Genomic DNA, 23,456 nt, shown 5'->3' with positions numbered 1-23,456 from the left:
AAGGCAAAATTTATTTAGAAACAAAAATAATAGTTTAAACTACTTCTAGACATGTTATGTTTCTGCCCTGGAAGAACGAATACAAAAATGTGAATTTTTCTAAAACCAATATGTACCTTTCATGCAACTGTCATTACAATTACCACTTTTTCCCCAAACTGCACAAAATTAAAGTTCATACAGAAGACTTAACGTCCGAGAATAGCCAACAAAATTTGTAAAGGAACAGTGAGGGAGGTTATCTTTTCAATATCAATTATTGTTTTAAGACTATGTAATGAAAACAATATGGTATACATGAATAAAAAAAATAAATCAGAGGAATAAACTAGAAAGTCCTAAGATAGATCCAAATTTACTTTGGGAAAGTTCACAGATGACAAATGGCATTTTGTACACAGATGGCATTTCAACTCAGCACAAATCGGGTAGTTTACTTGATAAATCATGTTGACGTAATTGGCCGCACATCTGGAAGAAAATGAAATTAGATCCTTGCCTCACCTCCCTCCTCCACACACACACACACACATACACACACACACACCACACCACAAACACACATACACAACATACATAACACACACACCATAAAGACACACACATACACACACACACACACCACATCACACACACCACAAACACCCATGTTCCATTTGGATGAAATATCTAAATACAAACATTGACACAACAGGAAACTAGAAGAAAATTAGGAGAATAACTGTCTATATTTTAGTGAGACATTCTTAAACAAGACAGGAGACCTAGAAACTGTAAAGGGAAAAACCAAATTTCACCATATAAAAAATTTTAAAGCCTCCATAATCAAAGGGAAAAGACACAAAATAACTTGGTAAAGACTTTGCAACACACACATAAAATTTATTTATTTAGAATGCTCCTATAAATTGATAAGAAAAAGGGATCAAAGTCCAATAAAATGAGCAAACAATGTGAATAGGCAAATCACAGAAGAAGAAACTTCCTTTAAAAATGATTAGTTGAGGGGCGCCTGGCTGGCTCAGGGTTGTGGGCTGGAGCCCCACATTGGGTATAGAGATTACTTAAAAATAATATCTTTAAAAAAATGATGAGTCAGGGGCGCCTGGGTGGCTCAGTCAGTTAAGCGTCCGACTTCGGCTCAGGTCATGATCTCACAGTTTGTGAGTTCGAGGCCCGAGTAGGGCTCTGTGCTGACAGCTCAGAGCCTGGAGCCTGCTTCGGATTCTGTGTCTTCTCTCCCTGCCCCTCCCCGACTTGTGCTCTGTCTCTGTCTCTCAAAAATAAGTAAATGTAAAAAAAAAAAAAAAATTCTTTTTAAATAAATAAAATAAATAAATGATGAGTTGAAAACAATAATAGATGAAGGGATTAAGGTGTAAAGATGCCATTTTCACTCACCAGACGGGCAAAAATGCAAAAGACCAGCAGCATCCAGTCTGATGATCACCTAGGAAATGTACATTCTCAGAGAGAGTGGGAGTTACCACTACCTTTTGGGAAAACCATCAGGCAATATAGATTAACATGAAGACTACAATTCTCTTTTATCCCACATGTTCCCTTTTATCCATCAATTCCACTTTGAGAATCTCCCTTATACCAGAAAAGGCACCACCATATTAGAATACATGTGAAAGGCCATTTAATGTGGCACCATTTATAGCGACAGAAAAAATGGGAATGACTGAATAAAATATGTAGCTACAGAAAAGCATGGTTTAAATCTACCTGTGTATTGACCTGAAGGGATATCCGTAATGTTTTATTATGTGGAAAAAAACAAGCAATATGTATAATATGATTTTATATACTTATTTTTAGAAAGAAAAGAAACAGGCAAAATCCCTTATTTGTTTAAATATGTAATATATGATGTATCTATATTACACTTCTAAATATACATTTATACATTCTAAATATAAATTTATGTATAAATAGATATCCATTACTTTCAAAGCATGAGATTTAAGGAAAAATGAATAAAGACAGAAAGAAAGGAAGAAAGGAAGGGAGAAAAGGAAGGAAGATTGATTACTCACTAAATATTAACTTTTTGCCCTAAATCCGAGTGAAAGTGTAGTCAGATGCTTCTGTGTCCTTGTGTACTTTCCTCACCCCACAGCCTGCCCCAGGGGACAGTGTAAACCAATTTGAGAAGCACAATGTGTTACGACATAATATAAAAGGAAGCAGAGGGTGGCTTGGGGCCACAGGGACCTCAGTATCAAATCATAAGTTGTAAGTGTCTGACTGCCCTCCTGCCTGGCCACCTGAAGCTGGGTCTTGTGTTTGCTCCTAAAGCCACACCAGAGGAACAGTGACAAAACGGAGCACCCTCAAGGCAGAAAGGAGCAGAGCGAGGTATCTGGGGACCTCACTCTATTAGAAGGGAGTGAAGGACCCGTATAAGGAAACACACGTAAGTTGAGATAGAACCACTGTTTTCCAATGTTTGAAGGGCTGTCTTGTAGAGGAAGGGGATTTTAACATATAGCACCTTAGAAATAAGATGCAGGACAGAGGGGTGCCTGGGTGGCTCAGTCGGTTAAGCGTCCGAATTCAGCTCAGGTCATGATCTCACGGTTTGTGAGTTCAAGCCCCGCGTCGGGCTCTGTGCTGATGGCTTGGAGCCTGGAGCCTGCTTTAGGTTCTGTGTCTCCTTCTCTCTCTGCCCCTCCCCTGCTCACACACACACACACTCTGTCTCTCTCTCTTTCAAAAATAAACATTAAAATAATAAATAAATAAACAAACAAACAAACAAATAGATAAATAGAATTGACCAACTCTGGAGTGAAATCTAGACGATATAGTTAGTCAATAACAAGTGTAACAGTGAAGATAGTATAAGTAATATTTGTCTACTCCTATGATAAGCAACTTGGGAAAGACTGGTTTCATACCTTTTCCCAAAAAGATATTCCCTAGATGGGAAGATAAGGAAATGCAACCGATGGAGTGAAACTTTCTGTACTTTAGGGAGACCCTGAAAAAGCACTCAGGATACTCTGCATCAGCTGTTGGCCGAGTTTACTGTATATAATTTTATTATGCATGATTTTTTTCATAGGTCTGTAATTAACTAGATATACTCATTTACTAATTCGAGCCTGGAGAGGAATTGTTAATAACAGGCCCCAGGGTACTTACCGTTCTTGTCCATTTCTCGCTTGTTCGAGTTATACTGGCGGTGGCCAAGCTGTCACTAGCTTGTGGCACTAGCTGATCAGTGTGGCAGTGATGTGGATGCATCACAAAGATATTGCAGAGCAGGGGAGAGATGATGGGGCAAAGCATACAGAGACAAATCTATAAACGTAAAGCTCTTTACTGCCTCCCCTCCCCCGATAATCCCCTGCTCCAGGAAAAAAAAAAAAAAAATCAAGCTATAAACCCCAAACCGACTGCACAAGTCCAAGATGGGAGCAAAATGATTAAATAGCAGCATCTGCCAAAGAGATGATGAATTCTATTATGAATCAGCCAAGTGACTCAGCAGCTGAATGAAAGCTTATCTAGAGCGTTGGGGCAACGGGAAACGTAGTCAGCCCCCACTGGTACTGGCAGGCCCACAGCTGGGCTCAGAGTGTCAAGCAAGAGGCAAGGTCCAGAAGGCCAAAGGGCTGGGGAGGAATCTGCAAACAAGGACGGGGCAGGCAGCCACAAGCCTGGAGATCACTGGGAGAAGGGACTAGCTGCCTTCAAATATCTGAAGGACTAGCAGCGGGGAGATGGACTGGGTTTTCCTACATGGTTCCAAAAGACAGCGCTGGGCTTGGTAGCCCTTGGAGGAGCCAGACTCTGACTCAACAGAAGAACCTAATGCTATCAACAGCTTTTCTAGACAACCGTTGACATACAGGTAGTGAGCTCCCAGTTATGGGGGCATTCAAACAGAGGCAGGATAATCAGTTGGGGGGAACGTTGTAGTTGGTGGTGGGAGTTAGCATTGGAGTATGGTGCGAGAGCTGAACCAGCTGACCTCTACGATCTACTCAGAATATTTAAACTCCAGTAATGCACTTATGGTGCTTTCAAAATGTGCACTTTTTCCCCTTAAAAATCATCCGAGCCTTGTTTGCTTAGTAGCTGGAGTAATCAAGTAATCATTCCCAGGGGACCACAGTCCAGGCTGTGAATCGTGTTCTTTTCTTCCAAATCCTTTCTTCCTCTCCCTCCCTTGCCCTACTTCAGCTGACTAAGGCAGATCTCTTTGCCTGTCCTCCAAAGTCTGATTTTTACAAATATAATTATCACAGATTTATGCCTCCTGGGCCGGATGCTGGGGGAGCCAGAGAACAGAAAAGTTACAAGGAGTGTGCTCAAAAACAGCTCCTGTGACCTCAGTCATTGATATGCTAAGGAGGAGGCTGTTTCCATAGAAAATGTAGCTGTTACTAATGATTAGACTTTTTTTTTTTAAAGAAAAATAAAAGGAAGCCTCAGGAAAGAAATATTGTTCTACATTTTCACTGGATTTTTCTTTTTTTCTTCTCGGCTGATCTTCCCACACTTGGTATTGTCTCAGGTTAGGTTGAGTGGGACCTTAGAGATGACACATAGCAGATTCTTCATTGTCCTGTTGGGAGAAACTGAGGCCCAAAGGCCCAAGTGGTGGTCCAAGGTTACCCAGCACCTTTGGGCAGAGCTGAGACTGTAGTCAGAAATCCATGCACCCAGCTCCAGTGTCTCCACTTTTTCACAGGCCGAGAAGCTTCATCCATGCTCCCTCCTGAAAAGGGGTGGGGTCCTAGCTAGTCGTCCCTGGACCTTGGGAAAACAGGAACTGAGCCTCAAGCTGTATCTCTGAAGTTGGGAGCAGAAAACCCAGCCCCCTTCCATGTAGTTCTCCCCTAAACCCTTGCATCTCATATGGTTTTCAAAGTCAGCCACCCAAAGAAGGCTGCCTAATCCTTCTCTGCCTACCCTCCTTCCCCTGTCAGTGTGAGAACCACCTTCAGGCAGCTGGACTTTTCACCTGGTGTGCAAATGTCCTGGGGTTCCAGAGTGGGTGGCTCTGTTTCTTTCCCAAGCAGTACCTATATCTGAGGGGTGTCTGGGCTGGTGCCCTCCGTGGCAGGGGGTAGTGTGAAGGCTCCCATCTCTCTTTCACATCAAAGCCCCCTGCCAAAGGGAGTCTAGAAGTCAGCTCCTGTCAGCAGACGGAACTGAGACAGATGGAACTGAGTGAGCCCCCTTGCAAACAGGACCACACGTCATTTGCAAGGCCAGATGCAAGATGAAAATTTGGGGCCCCTTAACATCAATGAGGAATTTCAAGACTGCAGCGATGGCCACCAAACCAAGCTTGGGGCTGCTGAGTCCCACCCCATGGAGCCCACCCTGCTTGTTGGGGGCCCCAAGTCGATGGGGACAATAATTTGCTTAAGGTTCAGGGGGCCTTTTGGTTCCCCAAATGAGCGCTCTGCTCATTGCTAAAAACACATTTCTTCTTCCTCCTGGCCGGCAGGTCTGCCAAAGGACCACCGGGGTCACTGTGGTGGAGTTGGGGGGAGTTGGGTGGAGTTGGTCACTGTGGGGTTGGAGAAATCGTTTCTTTCCTCCTAGGTGCTCTTCTCTAGCACAACACCCTCCCCATCCCACCCGCATTATTTCTGATGCTTCTTCTACTTCAGTGAAACAAGAGGAATGGCTCACGTTCAATGTGAAAAGAGCCATGAGATTTTATTTTGGACTGGGAACCGCTCAGGAGCACAGTGCACCCCTGGAACCCTGTGGAGGGTTCGCCCAGCGGCCTTATGTTAACTCAAGCTCTCCCCTCCTGGGGGCACCGTCTTCCAACTCTGAGCCCCTCCCTCCGACCCCCTGGGGAGCGGTGCTCGGCGGTACGGAGCGTCCGTCTGGCCTTTCGCGGTGCAGATGCCCTGCCTCCCCTCCCCTCCACCCTACGCGCCCCCCGCCGGGTGCTGTACCGGAGCACTCCCCCACCCCCCACCTCCGCATCCCCTCTGGCGCCAGCTTCCAGAAAGCTCCCGGTGAATTCCACGGCGTTCTTTGGGCGTGAGTCATGCAGGTTTGCAGCCAGCCCTAAAGGGGGTGTATACGAGGCTGAGCGCTATAAATACGCGCGCCTCGCGGTGCTCAGCACGCGTCGCCAGGAGCAGCGCACCGTCGCCGGGCGCCGCTGACCGGTGAGATGTCCCCACCTCCTCGTCTACCCGGGGCAGAGCCCCATCGGGACCCACGGGAGGGCGGGGGTGGCACCCAGGCGAGGACAGGAAGATCGCTGGTACTCACAAGGCTGTCACAGCCGCGCTTTGGATGGAGTCGGGAAACCGGGGAAGGGAGGTGGTCCGATCCTCATCACTAGGCCGCCGAGCCGGAGGCGGAATTGCTGGGGGTGGCGCAAGGGCCGGGACTCCGGAGCTCCGGCGCTCGCCAGCTCCAGCCACAATTGGATGGGCTAAATAGGACAGGTGTAATGACCCTCCTGCAAAGATGGGGAGACAAAGACTTGGAGAACTAATGCCTAAAGCCGGTGGCCCAGACTAGTGAGTGGCGGAGCCGGGTGCCCGCAAAGGGCCTGCCTGCAGCATCTTCCTTGTACAGGTACTGATATCCAGTGATGATTGTCAGCTAGCCAGCTTGAGGCATCCTGTTTGCTCCTGAGAATTCTCTAGTTGTCTCCATAGTGTGTTTATGTTTTGATTTTAAGTACATGTTGCAACCACTTAAATCCCACTCTTTCTGCTTCCCAACGCACCAGGATGCATCAGAGAAAAGTCAGGCATACTCCATCAGACCTCAGACGTCTGATCCAACTGTCTCATTTTATAGATGATAATCTGAGGCCTGGAGAGGTTTAGGACCATCTCCCAAGATAAACAGCAAGTAGGTGTCAGAATCGGGATTAGAACTGAAGCCTTGATCTTCCAGAATTTCTGGACCTAAAAAAAAAAGGAAAAAAGAAAAAAAAAAAAGATGCTGCTGAGGATGATGATGATGATGATTTTAAAAGAGAGAGGTTAAGAATTTAAGAATAAGTACAGATACAATGAAAGGATACTGGCAGGAGTGTTCATTATAATAACAGCGTGAAACTACATACAATTTAAATGCCCCACCGTGTGAAATAAGAGTACACCAGAAAATGGACTGTTACACAGCCACAAAAGGGTGCTTTTAAAGACTCTTTGGAGGTAGTGGGTATAAGGGATCTAATTGTATACAAATCCATAGAAAATAAAAGGAAATATACCACAGTGCTAGTATTTGCCTCTGGATGGTGTAAATTTCAGGTGTATTATTTTTTTTTCTCCTTTACTTTCTACATTTGGGGAGGAGGTTCGATAGGAGCTTGGGCCTCGGGCTTTAAAAACCGTGCAGCTCACTAGCTGCGTGACCACTTTGCGTAGATGCCTGTGTCCTTCCCGTGGCTCCCTCTCCTAGGGTTAAGCCTCCTTGGGGGAAAGAGCCTGCCTGGGGGCTGTGGGGAAAAGGAGGGCCTTGGCTGGGCTTGTCCAATCAGAGCAACCGGCAGCCAGGCCCCCAGGACAGTCGCAGACAGTCTGAGGGCAAGCAGTTCCCTGTCCAGCCCCCGTTCCAGTGCCATCCTTGAACTAGTGGTGTCAATCTCACATTTGGAATCAGCATGATAATGAGACACCCCCCCCCCCCCGCCGCCGCCCAGCGCCCCCCCCCCCCCCATCCCACCTCAGGCTGATTCTTAGATACTGTAAAGGAGCTGATCGTTGCATTAATAGCAAAGCCACACAAGGAGGGACCACGGGTGCCCGTTTCAGTCCCTCTGACCCTCTCCAAACATGCCACCTCCCCCCACTTCCCCGATAGATATTGCTAAAGCCCACAGTTGGTCCTGGGTCAGATTTCGACATCGTCAGAATTTACTATGATTATATAAGACCCCAGTATTTACAGAACACAGTCCCATCTCTGAGGTCCTTGTTGGGGACGTTTTACAGATGAGGACATTAAAGGCTCAGATTTAATTGACTTAGTGTCAAAGAAAGAACACTGGGCTGGAGGCTGGGAGGGCTTGGATTCTCATCCTGGGGTGGCCAGCCTGCTGCCAACCTTGGGGAGCCCCTATCTCGTCTCAGGGTCCTGCTTCCCCTCTCCCCCCCCCCCCCCCCCACCCAGTTGAGATGGAGCAATGGGGCAGGAGACTGATCTTTTTCTCAGCTCAGGACTTGCTGGCCCCCCAGTGGACCCCAGGCTCCTGATGGGAGTCTCTGCACTGGCTGCTGGGTTTCTGGACTCCTCATTCAGTGCTCTTCTGGTCCAAACCTATTTTTGAGGCTCTTGTATGAATTTCTGAGAAGTATCCAGGGGCCTCTTCCCAAGGGGTGTTCTTGCTGGCTTTCTCTCTCTGGTCTAACAAAAGCTCTGTTTCTCTCTGAGGTGTTTCAGGCCTCAGTGAGCAGCTAGGGCAGAGCCCAGGAGCCCTGGGCCTTCTGGCAGGCCTGAAATAGCACCCCGACTCAGCCACCCACCCTGTCTTTGGGGAAGGCAATGACCCACTCTCTTCTCCCACGCTGCTCCTTTGCTCTGTGTGGCCAGTGGAGGAACCACAGCTTGGCTGTTTTACTAATTACTTTCTGGGAGAGGCTTCCTTTATTAATGTGCTACCAAGTGTCCATACGGGCCTGCTGAGCTGAAGGCAGTTTGTAGATGTTCACGATTTCAGGAAGGGGGCAACCCCACCTCCCTGCTCTGTTATGGGAAATGAGTGAGTTCAGATAAGCAGTGGGAGGGGGAGGCCAGAAGACAGGCTGCTGGGGAGGGGGGTTCTGTTTTAGGCAACAACTTCAGCTTCTGGGAAAGGGTCCATTGTGTAAGACTGGGCTGTCCTGGGCTCCGAGCAGTCAGCTGAATGGTGGCAGGGGCACCTTGGCAGGGCACCCTACTGTGGGCTTAAAGGGAACAGCCCTGTGAAAGAGACCTGGCAGGGCCGAGGCACATGTCCATCCAGAGGGAACTTCTCCTGGGGAGGCAGGGGGCCCACCTTTAACCCCTTGACTTTGCCTCTCTCTCTCTCTCTCTCTCTCTCTCTCTCCCCCCTCTCTGAGCACAATTGCCCCACCCTCTGCTCTCCTGTATTTATACCCCAAATCTATGCTGCCTGGCTCACATCTCATGCCAGGGATGGCAAATGGGATTTATTGTCCTTTGCCGACCCAAAGGGTTGGCTGTCACTGCCTCTGAGTCTTAAAAAGCAGTTTTAGGTGGTGTTAAGGCTCAGTGGAGAAAAAGGTGTGATTGACTGGTGATGCCTGTGGGCAGGATTAGTGGTGCACACAGCAGGGGGGCTGCTGAGCTCTGGGAGGCCATCCCCATGTTAGGGAGTTAGGGGTGGGGATGGAAAGGGCCGGTGAGTCATCCCAGAGAGGTGTTTTGAGGGTTTATTTGATATGAGCAGGTATCATCAGATAGACGTCCTTTCTGGATGCAGAAAGCAGTGTCCAGTCTTAGTCAGCAATTCAGGGGGAGGAGAAGGAGGAGGAGGAGGAGGAGGAGGGTGGGGAGGAGGGGAAGGGCTGGACCTGAGCCCAGGGCTCTGACTCCAGAGTTCTCCTTTCTTCTGCCTTAGGCTGCTTCTCCTATGGCTCCTCCGTGTACCCACCGCCTCTGCTTTCTTTTGAAGGTGTCCAGGGGCAAGACTGATCTTTTCTCCCAATTTCCCCAGGGATAAAAACACAGCATTGCCAGCTCAGGGGCTGGCTGAGGGCAGGGCTCCAGGGAAGCTGCTGTAGGCTGCAGGCTGGGCCGGAAACCAGCAGGCTGTCTAGCTGTTACCATGACAGTCTCCTGTTCTCTACAAACAGAGGCCTGTTGGGATTCCAGAATTGGAGAGCCGGGCACAATGAAGACCCTCCTACTGTTGGTGGGGCTGCTGCTGACCTGTGAGAATGGACGGGTTCTGGGAGACAAGGCGGTCTCAGACGCAGAGCTCCAGGGTAAGTGGAGCAGGGGTTCCCCTCGGCCACACTTCCTCACTGTCAGGGCCCCAAGTGGTAAAGACTGTTTTCTCCTGTGCATCAGGTCTGCTTGGCTCGGGCCGGCCTCTCCCAGAGCCTCGTCTCTCCAAGCTGCCTGGCCTAGGTTCTTTGTGGTCAGGTGACTCCTAGACGTTTTTCAGGTGTATCTCAAGTGCTCAGAAAGCACTGGATGCTGCTGTATTCCTTTTGGGCTGTTCCCTCACCAGTCCGCTTGTCTTGTGCTCCCACCTTGTCCACAAAGGTCTACGAAGCCTGGATCATTTGCGCCTTGTGAGTTTCCATTTCTGAGTTTCCATGGCGCCTGCTATGTATCTGATACCAGTCCACCTAGAAACTCAATGCTCCATATCCAGGAAGGGAGAAATGTCCTCCTTCAGAGCCCAGCCGGGGGTACCCTCCTCCGCCAGGCCTTTCCTGAAACCTGTCCTCCCTCCTCCCCACCCGTGTCCTGCAAGCTGACTGCTTCTCTGCAGGCAGTAGTTGAAAACTCAGACTTTCAGATCGGACGTGGGTATGCATCTGATACCTCTGTGACTCCCTAGCTGTATAACCTGGGGTAGGTATCTGACCTCACTGTGCTTCCTTTTCCTCATGTATGCAGTGGGCACGACGCCAGCACAGAGAGTATTAAATAAAAGGCGCGTGAAGTGGCCGAACTCAGTGTCTGGCCCAGGATAACCGCCAGAAAAGCCTTAGCTGTTACTCCTTCAGCTCTTCGGGACACCGTCTCATTGCCTTTGTCACGCGGTGTTGTGTCTTGATTGCAGTCTCCTCGCAGAACGGTGCCATTCGTTCATCTTTGTGTCCCCCATCACCTGGAACCGTGGAATAAAGAACTCAGACGTGCGGCTAAGCCGAATTCCAGAAACACTTGTATCCAAGATAATATTTTACCTTTTGGTGCTTAAACAGTCACACTTCAGGATTTTTTGTTTTCCTTGAAAGTTTTCTTCTGCAGCTGGGCAGGCTGGTTCTCTAGAGCCGCAAGGGTGTCGTGGCGTGGTGCTGCTTGCTATCCCTCCTCTGGGGTGTTCCTGAGCCGCTGGTGTAGTCGCTACACCCTGGGATGGGAACCCGTGTCAGGGCAAAGCTGGGGCCCGGAGGCTGCCTGCCAGGGTGGGCACTGCCAGCCCCGGCAGCTCCTACACCCAGCTGGCCTTCCCGACCCTTCCAGCTGGTTCTAGGGTTACATGCCCCATCGCAGTCTCGTCCTCTCTCCTCCCTCTACCTCCCTACCCTTCTCTTGCAGAAATGTCCACCGAGGGGAGTAAGTACATTAACAAGGAAATTAAAAACGCCCTCAAGGGCGTGAAACAGATAAAGACTCTGATAGAACAGACAAACGAAGAGCGCAAATCCCTGCTCAGCAACTTAGAAGAAGCCAAGAAGAAGAAAGAGGTGAGGACAGCCAGGTGACCGCACCCTCCCCCTTGGCTCGCCTCTGCTAGAGAGGAGGGGTGGCCCGGGCTCCTGTGGGGCCCTGCTGGGTTGCCAGGGTGACCCTCAGCCCTTCCAGGCCGGTGTCAGCTGATGCTGGGGCTGCAGTTAATAAATAGGGAGAGTTTCTTTGCTTTTGAAAGCTTCAAGGGGTGAGATCTTGGATCTGTTGTTTTTTGTTTTTTTTTTTTTTTGTTTTTTTTTTTACCAGCCTGGCGCAGGGACTGATGATGCCAGGATTCACTTCAATAGATTTTTCTAAACCCTGACTATGCAAGCTCCAAGGTAGGCTTTGGATAAGGTCTGTCCCAGGTCAGGGGGGGGATGGGGCCCTGCCGGCAGGAAGCTTACCTAGTAGGGACAATACCTTTGGGGTTAAGGCAGGCACACAGCTGTATTGCCCCCCGGCTTTCTAGAGTTCTATTTCATGAAGAGACACCTAAGTCCAATAGTGAAAATAGCGGGTCTAGACTGTGCTTAATGACTCAACAAAACTAAAACACCACAATGCAATAAACAACTTATTTTAAAAATCAATAGTCTCCTTAAGTGTACCCTAAAAACCTACTCCCATTGCCTCCCTCCCCCTAATGAACGAAATGCTAAGACGGGGTCACCTGCTACCTTCATGACCCATAATGCATAGTAAAGCATTTACAAAAATTTTTTTTTAATGTTTATTTATTTTTGAGAGAGAGACAGAGCATGAGTGGGGAAGCAGAGAGAGAGGGAGACACAGAATCCGAAGCAGGCTCCAGGCTCTGAGCTGTCAGCACAGAGCCCGACGCGGGGCTCAAACCCACGAACTGTGAGATCATGACCTGAGTTGAAATCGGACGCTTAAGCGACTGAGCCACCCAGAGCCCCCATAGTAAAGCATTTTAAAGGCTCTGAGGGGTCACCTGGGTGGCACAGTCTGTTAAGCATCTGACTCGATTTTGGCTCAGGTCATGATCTCACAGTTGTGAGCCCACATCAGGCTTAAGAGTCTCTCTCTCTCTCCCTCTGCCCCTCTCCCCTGCTCATGTGCTCTCTCCCTAGAAATTTTGTTTTGAACTTTTAAAAGCTACAAAAAAAAAAGATAATAAAGGATAACTAAATACATAAAATAAAGGCTCTGAGAAGTTCTGCAGCGAAGAAGTTTGTGTAATTTCACTTAACCCTTTGTTTTCCAAATGGAATTGATCAGAGCATCCTTTTTTCTCCCCCTGATAGCTTTTAGCACAATTCCGTGGAAGCTGCTTCAGGAAATGCTGGCCTGGAGGCAGCTCTTTCTTTTGACACTTCGTGCCCTTCCTTGGCCTCAGTGGTTTTTTTCTCACCATTCAAGTAGCTCATGTAGAGGTGGCTGACAACTCTTGTTCTGGAGTTTTTGTGGTCATGATCACAGTTGGATATTCTACCATCCAGATTCTGTGATAAAAGCACATCAAGTTCAAGAAAAGACTACATTACTTATTTTTATTTTTTATTTTATTTTTTTACATTTATCTGTTTTTGAGAGACAGAGACAGAGCGTGAGCAGGGGAGGGGTAGAGAGAGAGACACGCACACACAGAATCTGAAGCAGGCTCCAGGCTCTGAGGCGTCAGCACAGAGCCCGACGAGGGGCTCAAGCCCACAAACTGTGAGATCATGACCTGAGCTGAAGTTGGACGCTCAACCGACTGAGCCACCCAGGTGCCCCAAGACTACATTGCTTCTTAGTTCTTCAGTATGTGAACGGGAAAGAGAGGAAGTGGGCAGGGCAGTTGATGGTTGTGAATTGGCTTGGTAAGAGGTATGGTGGCCTTTCCAGCAGCAGCAGGGTACCAGGGGTGCAGGGGACCTGGAACAGAGGAGGGATCTCTTGGAAGTCCGTGTCTTCCTGGTCAGCTCTTCACAGTGTAGATTTGCTTTGCAGTGTGGATGGTCTACTTCATTCTTCTTGGAAGTGTTAATACATTCATTTGTTGAGACTTTAATATAGAAAAGTGGAAGAGGAAAAGTTTTCCATAACCCTCTTACCTGAGGACTTTTAACATGTGATTCGTTTTTTACTACATTTTCCCCTTTGTATTCTTTTGACAGCCGCTATACTCAAAATCACGGTTTGTTAACATGGAAAAGTGCTTGTTACGCTATTTAAAACTTAACTACAAACACCCCTGCCAAACTACTTGTCCAGCCTCTGGGTGGACCACAATTTGCTTCACTGGCCTTCTAGTTTTAAGCATCCGGATTGATTCCAGTATTTTTTTTCTGCCATAAATGAATACTGTAACAAATATCTTCATGCATAGGGATTTTCCCTTTATGGCAGGAATTCTTTGGGATGGATTCTTATAGAATTATTGGACCAAGTGACATGGATGTACGAGAGAGTTTTGGTAGTTGTTGTGACTTTAACTTTTAATTAAGAAAAAAAATTTTAAGGCTATTTATTTACTTTGAGGAAGAGAGAGAGAGAGAGCAATCAGGGGAGGGGTAGAGAGAGAGAATCCCAGCACAGAGCCCAATACAGGGCTCGAACTCACCATCTGTGAGATCATGACCTGACCTGAAACCAAGAGTCTGATGCTTAACTGATTGAGCCACCTTAATTTTTTTCTTAATGTTTATATTTGAAAGAGAAAGAGACAGCAGGGGAGGAGCAGAGACAAACAGAGATAGAATCTGAAACAGGCTTCAGGCTCTGAGCTGTCAGCACAGAGCCCAAGGCAGGGCTTGTACTCACAAGCTGTGAGATCATGACCTGAGTGGAAGTCGGACGCTTAACTGACTGAGCCACCCAGACGCCCAGTGACTTTGATCAAGAAAGCTTGCTTATTCTCATTGCATGCCAGGGACTGTGGCTGCAATAGACAAATAAGATTCAGGACATCGGTGGAAGCTTTGGAAGACAACATTTAAACCCCAAAAGTGGAGAAGAGAAAATTAGGTATAAGGGAGTGGTAAATCCTGGGGTTGAGACTAAGTGCAGCATCAGAGGAAGGGGATATCCACATGGGTTCTAGTGGCTGGACAAAACTGTAAGGAAGAGCGGGGTCTTGAAGTTGGGAAGGTATTTAGAGCTGGGTGGGGAGGGAAATCCAGGCGAGTGAGGGATATAGGAGCCAGAGGAGGAAATAAGCACGCTGTGTGGCCAGCCCTGGAAAGACCCGCCTGAGCGGTGGAGGGCCAGGCATCGCCGTGCACCCTTGGAAAGCGTGAAGCCTGTGGTTTCCGTGTGGCTAACCTGGCCTCGTGTCCCCCTGTAGGATGCCCTAAGTGATACCAAGGACTCTGAAATGAAGCTGAAGGCGTCCCAGGGGGTGTGCAATGACACCATGATGGCCCTCTGGGAGGAGTGTAAGCCGTGCCTGAAACAGACCTGCATGAAGTTCTACGCTCGTGTCTGCAGAAGCGGCTCAGGCCTGGTTGGCCAACAGGTGAAAGGGGACGCGCCACTGAGGACAGCTAGGCTCTGAGTGGGGGGTGCGGAGAGCTGAGTGAAATATGTTTCTACGCCCCTACACCCAGTTCCGACGCGCAGGGGGTGTTCCTCACGCCAAGCAATTCCCCCACAGCAGCCTACGATTCAGCCCCATCTGACACTGTCCACCTGGGAGGCAGCATTAGATCCCACAGGGTAAGGGCTCAGGCCCACAGGACCGTCCTCCCCACCCCGTAGCTTCAGCCGCCCATCCCAAGCCTGGCTTGTCACCTGTGCTTCTGTCCGACTGGCTACAGAGTGGAGGTTCCCACAATCCCCTCCTTGGGTTCAATTAATTTGCCAGAGCAGCTCACAGCTCAGAGACACAGTTAGCTTACTAGGTTATTGGTTTCTGATAAAAGGCTATAACTCAGAAAAAACAGAAGAGATGCATAGGGCAAGGTGTGGGGAAAGGGTGGGGAGCTAACACGCCCTCTGAGAGGGCGCCCCTCTCCAGTGTTTTCACATGTACACCGACCCAGAGGCTCCTCAAGCCCATCCTTTTGGGATTTTTATGGAATCTTCCTTCCGTGGTCATGATTGATAAAATCATTGACCATTGCAGATGGATTCAACCTCCAGACCCTCCCTGCTCCACACACCCCCACCCCCCCCACCCCCCCACCCTCCCCCCGACATCAGGAGGTGGGATTAAAACTTCCACCTTCTAATTGTTCTCATCCGGGTTCGCTCCTCTGGCCACCAGCCCCCATCCTTAGGTGCTTTCCAAAAGCCGCCTCATTAACATAACAAAAGACCTTTATTGCTCTCCTGGAAGGAAATTCTAAGGGCTTTAGGAACCCCACGAAGACCAAATATACATTTCTTACTGTAAATCACAACATCACAGCTTCCTTTCACAAGCCCTGATGCAACTAATCAGTCCGGGCTGCGGCGGCACTGGGGCCCCCCGGAGCGCCCATCATCAGTTGCTATGAGTGCACAAATGTGAAGTCATGGACCACACATGTGCCAGGTATTGGCCATCTGTTAGAAGGTTCTTCTCTAGAAATTATTAGCTGGGTAATGGAACAGCTTCGTGGTACAGCAGATCCTTGTGCCCGCTTAGGCAGAAGGAGTTAAGAACTTTGCCACATGAATATTGATCTCATCCTCCCCTGAGGGCCTCGCCTGGTTGGAGCTCATGAACTGAAGGCTGTCAGTTGGCTCTTGGCTGAGCAGAGGTGTGGGATCCTTCGTGGTCAAAGAAGAGACTAGTCTCAGGTGACGGGGGTCTGTGCATCTCGTGGCCTCAGAGGCCTTCCTAAATTCTTCCCCATTGGGCAGGTAGAATGGAAGGGCATTGGCTCCCCAGTTGGGGGGCCAGGGAGCCAGTCCCAGCAGGATCTTTGGTCACGTGCTATGATTGAGGAGACCCAAGGGCAGTGAGGGGTCAGGATCGGCTCTTCTCAACACGCAGGAGGCCAGGAGGAGGCTGGGACCTTAGCAACCTTCTCCTAACTTGCCCATTTTGCCTGTTACAGCTTGAGGAGTTCCTGAACCAGAGTTCTCCCTTCTACTTCTGGATTAATGGCGACCGCATCGACTCCCTGCTGGAGAACGACCGGCAGCAGACCCACGCCCTGGACGTCATGCAGGACAGCTTCAACCGGGCATCCAGAATTATGGACGAGCTTTTCCAGGACAGATTCTTCACCCGTGAGCCCCAGGATACTTACCACTACTCACCCTTCAGCTCATTACAGAGGAGGCCTTTCTTCTTCAATCCCAAGTCCCGCTTCGCCCGGAACATAATGCCTTTCCCTGCATTCCAACCCTTGAACTTCCACGACATGTTTCAACCCTTCTTCGACATGATACACCAGGCTCAACAGGCCATGGACATCAACCTCCAGAGAATTCCCTACCACTTTCCGATGGAATTCACAGAAGGTGAAAAAATGTCTCATTCTTCCTAAGGGATGGGAACTAGCAGGTTATTGAGAAGCTCAGTAGAGTCTAAGAACATTGCTGGCGGCCTGGCGTGTGTTGTCTCTATTTCCCCCAGCAACTCCATGAATGGTATTATCCCCATTTAAGGAGGAGAAAATTATGACAGTAAAGGAGTGTGTCCAAGTATTCACAGCCGGAAAAGTATGACCTGGTCAAACTTAGCCCTGCCAGACTTGGAACCTTGTTTTTTCCAAGTTTACCATGCCCCTCCCAGCAACTGGTGGTCATGACATTGATTAGTTCATTTGAGAGAACCAGACAGCCTTTCTCTCGGGAACGCAGGTGGCTTTATGTGGATGCCATGCATATATTGGTGACCAATTATATAATGAGTCCATATTACAGTTTAGACTGTAATGTTCATGGCTATAACCTTGGGGCCTTGGTGGAGAATGAGCATGCAGTGAATATTTTTTCAGGGAATGAAGTCTAATATGGACATGAAAAGTCAATATATTTAGAACTGATTTCCTTCGTTGAACTAATAGACGTAGTTGGCCAACACCATCTCCTAAATGCTGCAGTGTGTTGGCTTGAAATGGTCTGGAAATACAGAAGGACCTTGAATTGAACAGCATCTACTGCATATCCGCAATGGGGGGAGCCCTGTGTTATAAGGCGGCTCAAAGGAGGATCCCATTCCTGCCTTCAAGGGGCTTGCTGACTGGCTAGGGGGAGAGAAACGAGCCAGATGAAATGCAAAGCAAAAATGGGTTCTGATGCCAAAGAGAGGCCCGTGGAGCTAACAGCAGTGTGGCGGCGGGAGGGTCTCATCCCCCAGAGACGGTGGGAGGCGAGGCCCTGGGAGCCAGCTCCTGGTCCTTCTGTGGGGAGCCCCGATCAGTCTGCAGGCAGATGACTACTTTCCAACCTGCATCTCAGGGGGGCAAACGGGAGCGTGGAAGGATCAGTGAGGTCTGGGTGGCCCATCACTATATTGCTCTGTGTGGGCCATCAGCATGACTCCCCCTTCCCTCCTGTGTCTCCAGAAGACAACCAAGACCGTATGGTGTGCAAGGAGATCCGTCACAACTCCACGGGGTGCCTGAGGATGAAGGACCAGTGTGACAAGTGCCAGGAGATCTTGTCAGTGGGTGAGTCGGGGAGCCCTGGGTCCCTGGTCCCTCACTGGGGCTCCCTTTATGGGGTCAGACACATGGGACTTGAAATTCCACTCTGCTGCCTTCTGGCTGTGGCACTGGGGACGGTCCTCGGCCCTGCTCCACCTGGGCCCCTCATCTGTAGACACGGGTTAAGATGGAGGGCTGTCCCTGAAATCGGGAGACAGCATTCTTTGATTTCCCCAGTTATCTTCTTCCCCAGGGCCCAGCCTGGTAGACCTCCTCATCTTCCCCTGCAGATGATGGAACTTTAGAGAATACGTATTCTGGTTAACAAACACTTACCGTGTGTTCTGCTGGCACCGCTATAAACACTTGGCAAACATTTACTCACTTCCTCAGAATGATCCTAAGTGAGGTACAGTTATTGTCCCTGTCTTAACAGAGGTGAAAGCTCGTAGTCACAGGATGGTTGAGTAACTTCTTAAGATTATAGGACACCCTTATGTTGGAGAGCTAGGCGTTTGGGACGTGTTTTTAACCAGTGTTTGGTGTTCTGTCCCCAGAACACATGGGTCACCGGTAGTGGTTGGTCCCGAAGCAAAGGAAATATAATTGACCCTTGAACAATGAGGGGGTAAAAGGAGGCGATAACGTAAGCTGTCTATTAACATGTAGTTCATATTCAACGTGTCTTATGTACTGTATTCTTCAAGTAAGCTAGAACAAAAGAGATCAAGAAAATCATAAAGAAGAGGGGGTGTCTGGTGGCCATGATCTCACAGTCGTAAGATCGAGCCCTGCCTCAGGCTCTGTCTGAGCGAGGAGCCCACTTCGGATTCTCTGTCTTCCTCCATCTCTGCCCCTCCCCCACTCCCTCCTGCACTCTTGCTTTCTCTCTTACGAAAGAAAGAAAGAAAGAAAGAAAGAAAGAAAGAAGAAAGGAGGAAAGAAAGAAAGAAAGAAAGAAAAGAAAGAAAAGAAAGAAAAGAAAGAAAATCATGAAGAAGAGAAAAACGACATCACAGTACTGCCTGGTATAGAATCCACACTGTGGACACATTTGAGGGTCAACTGGACTTCCCTTCAGCTGTTGCCCTCAGTTTTGTTAGATCTGCTCATTGACTAGTTTCTTGTTACTTTGAGTAACAGCTGTCAAAGCATCTAGAATGGTTCCTGGCACACAATAGTCTGTGCTCAGAAAGAGTTAATTGTTCCCCTTGTACATTGCAGATCAATCTTGTGGCTTTGTTCTTAATACGTTTGGGTTTGCCAGGGCAAGCCTTCAGAGTCTAGTTAAATATTCCTAGCCTCACTCCTATAATTTTAGAAGCCACTGCAAAATAAATACAAGTGCTGTGAGAGGCTGATGTATGAAGTGTAGATGAGCACTCAACCAAGCCTCCCGGGCTTTTCCCATAAAATATCGTAGTTAGAGTTGCAGAAATTACATAGTACTTTGCCACAAGAAAGTCCTGTTTAGGGCCAGAAGAAGAGACGCACAGATGCCAGGGCTCAAATTGGCACCCCTACCACTGATACTGTTTTTTTTTTCAAGTTGATTTATTTATTTTGAAAGAGAGAGAGAGAGAGAGTGAGCATGAGGGTGGGGCAAGGGGCAGAGAGAATCCCAAGCAGGCTGCACGATGTCAGCGCACAGCCTGACTCAGAGCTCGAACCCATGACCGTGAAATCATATCCTGAGCCAAAATCAGGAGTTGGACGCTCAACCGTCTGTGCCACCCAGACGCCCCCGACCCAGCACTGAGGTTAATGGTCACTGGTCGCAGCTTGCCTAAACTGCCTTCTCTTCTGCATTGAGAAAGAGTCACCACCTCTTACTGAAGGTGCTTGAACCAAATGAACACGCACTGCCCGAACACTCTAGACCAGGGTGTCTCAACTTTGGCACTCCTGACAATCCACACCAAATGATTTTTTGTCATGTGGCACTGTCCTGTGCCCTGTGGGCTGTTTAGCAGCACCCCTGGCCTCTCCCCGTGGGCACCAGTTGCCTCCCTTCCCCACCAGTCCTGACAACCAAAACTATTTTCAGACCTTGCCAAATATCCTCTGGGGGTTAGCAGAGCCCCCAGTTGAGATCCACTGCTCCAGACAGTCTGGGTTCTCAATGGCTTTCCTTATTTTTTAATTCTTCTCTGGTGAAAGAGTTAAGATTATTCATTGTATTGTCTTTTCAACCTGGCTTTTATTTCTTGCCCCACCTAACATTTTTGAAGTTGCAATACCTATGGTAATCACTTATATTAAATGCAGTGTGCAAAGATCTGTCTTCCCCAAGTCAGGGGATGCACCCTCCTTAGGAGAGTTTTGAAAAAATTAGGGAAAGAAAATCAGTAGTTTGTAAAGAGATAGTGGGTAGTTGCCAGCTCTTCTCAATCTGAAACCTGCAGTGAGTATTCAAGGACCAAGATGGGCAAGCCGGGACCCCCAGCCACCAGGCTGCTGTGCTTTGTGCCCCGAGGACCCTGGCCAGCTCTTTTGCCTCTTTTGACTGTTGGCACCGGATTTCCAGCTCTGCAGATATGCTCCAAAGACAGGCTTGGAGAATTTTCCAGAACCATAGACTCAGAGTAGGAAGGGCCTACTCTGAGTAGCCCATGAATCATTCATTCTATGACTTTTAGGCAATTGATTTACTTCTGCGGGCCTCAGTTTCATCGCTGGTAATACTTAAAGGCAGAATAGATGTGATTATCGGAGACAGGGGCTATCTAAAGCACTTATGTCGTGTCTGGTACCGAGTAGATCCCCACAAAGGGTAGCCGTAAGTAACCCCTCCCTCGCTCCGGAAATGATCCATCCGGGGACGAGGGCAGCAAGAGCAGGTCCGGGTCTGAGCACAGAGACTGAGATCAGTGCTTCTCAAAGTGTGGTCCACACTGCTTGTCACCAGTCTTCCAAGGAGATAAGGGTCTTGCACCCAAAGGTAAATCAATGATGTCTCTAAGGACACTGTTTAGTTCAGGTGACGTTGTTTTCCAGAGCAAGACTTCATCGATGAAGGAAGCTGCGTGCTGGTTTACATTCTGGGGTAAGCCCTGTTAACGTTGCAGACTGACAACACGTGGTTTGTGGCTCGGGACTTAACAGTAGCCCTGCTTTCGGTCCTGGCTCCGAGGACGGATTTCCATTCATGTTTTTATCCTTTTTTAGCTTTCCTTTTACATTTCTGCCTTTTCCCTCCCCCCCCCCCATCTCTGGGCAGACTGTTCTGCCAGCAACCCCTCTCAGGTGCTGCTGCGGCAGGAACTTAACAACTCCCTGCAGATGGCAGAGAAGTTCACCAAGCTGTACGACGAGCTGCTTCGGTCCTACCAGGAGAAGATGTTCAACACGTCCTCTCTGCTGAAGCAGCTGAATGAGCAGTTTAGCTGGGTGTCCCAGCTGGCTAATCTCACTCAGAGTGAAGACCCATTCTATCTCCAGGTCACTACGGTGAGTCATGTCCTGGCCGCGCACCGAAGCTCGGGGGCCCGGGACACGGTCCGGAGGCGATGGGAACCTTCCCTGGGAGTAAATGGGATGAAGGTATTAAAGGCAGCCCTTATGCTTTGGATCGAGCATTTGTCACATGGCAGGAAACATAAGAGCTTTTATGCACATGGTTGCACAGAAGCCTCATGACTCCGTGAGGTGTAGACTGTCGTGACCCCATTTTACGGTTGAGGAAAGTGAGAGAGACTCAACAGCGCGCCCAAGGTTTAATAACCGGTAGGTGACTCGCCTGGGCGTTTGAACTCGTGTGCTTGACCAGAAAGCCTGTGCTCTTTCCACGAAGCTGCCTTGCTCTGTTGGATGCTTCATGAACTGGGGCCTTATTCTCTACCAGGGATAGAAAGCTTCTCTCTAGTGCTGGGAACCTTTTTTTTGTTTTTCTTTCCCCGATTCCTTTTCTGCCACTGGCCCAGCCAAAGCCACTGGCCCAAAGGAAACATGGTGGCTTAGGACCCATTTGTCTCTGTGGGGATCCCCACAGACTGGTCATTTGCAGACAATGTTTGTACGAACAGACAAGTGTCTCTGAACTTGGGCATTTCTGTTCACGGAGTTGTCCAGATGTCAAAATCAGTCAAAAGCAAAAGGGGTCCACTGTCCAGATTTCTGCCTGGCTTTTGTTGCAGAATGAGTCCATCTGGACCAGTTTTTCAGTCCTTCTCTTACCTTTCTTCCTTCTAGGTGAGCTCCCAGACTTCTGACTCCAACGTTCCCTCTGGCTTCACTAAGGTGGTTGTGAAGCTCTTTGATTCCGACCCCATCTCTGTGATGGTCCCAGAGGAAGTCTCCAGGAACAATCCTAAATTTATGGAGACTGTGGCAGAGAAGGCCCTTCAGGAATACCGTCAAAAGAACGGGTGAGTATGCAGGCCTTACCTGTCATCCTTCCGGGCCCAGCAGGTCCGCAGGAGCCAGAAACAGGGCAGCATAGCCAGCCTGGGAATGATGGCACCAGTAGCCAGAGCCCAGGGACGAAGGCAGAAAAATCAGTGGACATTTTAGTTTTCCTTTGAAGGATGTTCTTTCCTTGTTGATGAGAAGTTGAGTATTGGTTGCTGCCTGTCAGTGAATATCGAGCCCTCACCTTCCATTTTCCTTCATTTCATTTTCAGGGAGAAATGAGATGTGAACATTGCCTCTCCAAACATGGGGGCGTCTGAGTTCAGTTGCCCCCAAGATGAGCGATAGGCCCCTAGAGAGAGCCCTGCACGTCACCAAGTGACCAGGCCTTGCCCTCCTGTCCCTTCACCCAGCCTTTCCTCCCTCTGGACTCCACGCTGTAATGCCTGCGTTCGCTGATCATGGGAAGAAGTCCCACGTGCCACTAACTCAATAAAACCGCCAGTAATCAGAATGCTCTGGGGTGTCCTCCTTTTATGCTGTTTTTTTTCTATCTTCCACATGCCTGCATTTTGATATTGAAAAAAAAAGAAGTAGAAAAGAAAAAGCAGTAGCAAAGATGGTATAAGGAATACCATATAATTGAGAATAAGTGGAGCGTGACAAAGTTTAACCGAAGGATTCTTGCTTTTAGGAGGAGAGAAATGTGTTCGAACAGCCAAGTGAAATAGATTTCTGAAAAGTGAATCTTGGCCATTCCATTATAAAACCGTTGATGTATTCTGATTCGGGGGGGGGGGTGAGATCTGAAGGAATACCTTGAAAACCAGAGTGAAGAGAGGGTACTAATAAGGCATACTGGGTATTTTAATATACAATTGCTATTTTCCTAATGGAAACTGTAGTCCGCAAAAGACAAAACGGGGTGATTTCCTTTTCACTTGGAATTCCTGTGGCACGGCCTTCACCGTGACATTGTTGGTATGCTGTCAATCCATACAACCCTTACTTACATCTGTCCCCTCCACCATGATTTCTCTTCCACTTGGGTTTTTCCTGATGGCGAGATCTGACTTCTTAGTCTGCAGTCTGGCTAGGTTGCAGTACCCTATGCTACCAGCAGGTGGCCCCACCTAACTGTGGTACCTCCCTCAACGTTAAGTTACTAAGCATTTCCATTTATGAGTGTTTTGTAGCCATAGAATTCTT

The 23,456-nt window shown here is 48.6% G+C and overlaps 1 protein-coding gene across 1 annotated transcript; it reads left to right on the top strand.

Annotated features, from left to right (window-relative positions):
- Positions 1-6,025: 6,025 nt before the first annotated feature.
- On the top strand, positions 6,026-22,761 carry CLU (clusterin). Its single transcript, XM_043564733.1, has 9 exons — positions 6,026-6,155; positions 9,810-9,941; positions 11,233-11,381; positions 14,660-14,830; positions 16,359-16,767; positions 17,817-17,921; positions 21,118-21,347; positions 22,089-22,264; positions 22,520-22,761. The coding sequence occupies exons 2-9, from the start codon at positions 9,848-9,850 to the stop codon at positions 22,527-22,529; spliced, it is 1,344 nt and encodes a 447-aa protein (XP_043420668.1). The 5' UTR covers positions 6,026-6,155; positions 9,810-9,847; the 3' UTR covers positions 22,530-22,761.
- The last annotated feature ends 695 nt before the right edge of the window (positions 22,762-23,456 follow it).

The sequence above is a fragment of the Prionailurus bengalensis genome, chromosome B1 (assembly GCF_016509475.1).
Source record: "Prionailurus bengalensis isolate Pbe53 chromosome B1, Fcat_Pben_1.1_paternal_pri, whole genome shotgun sequence".
Taxonomy (NCBI): Eukaryota; Metazoa; Chordata; class Mammalia; order Carnivora; family Felidae; genus Prionailurus; species Prionailurus bengalensis.
This window is presented reverse-complemented; position numbering and strand designations above follow the sequence as displayed.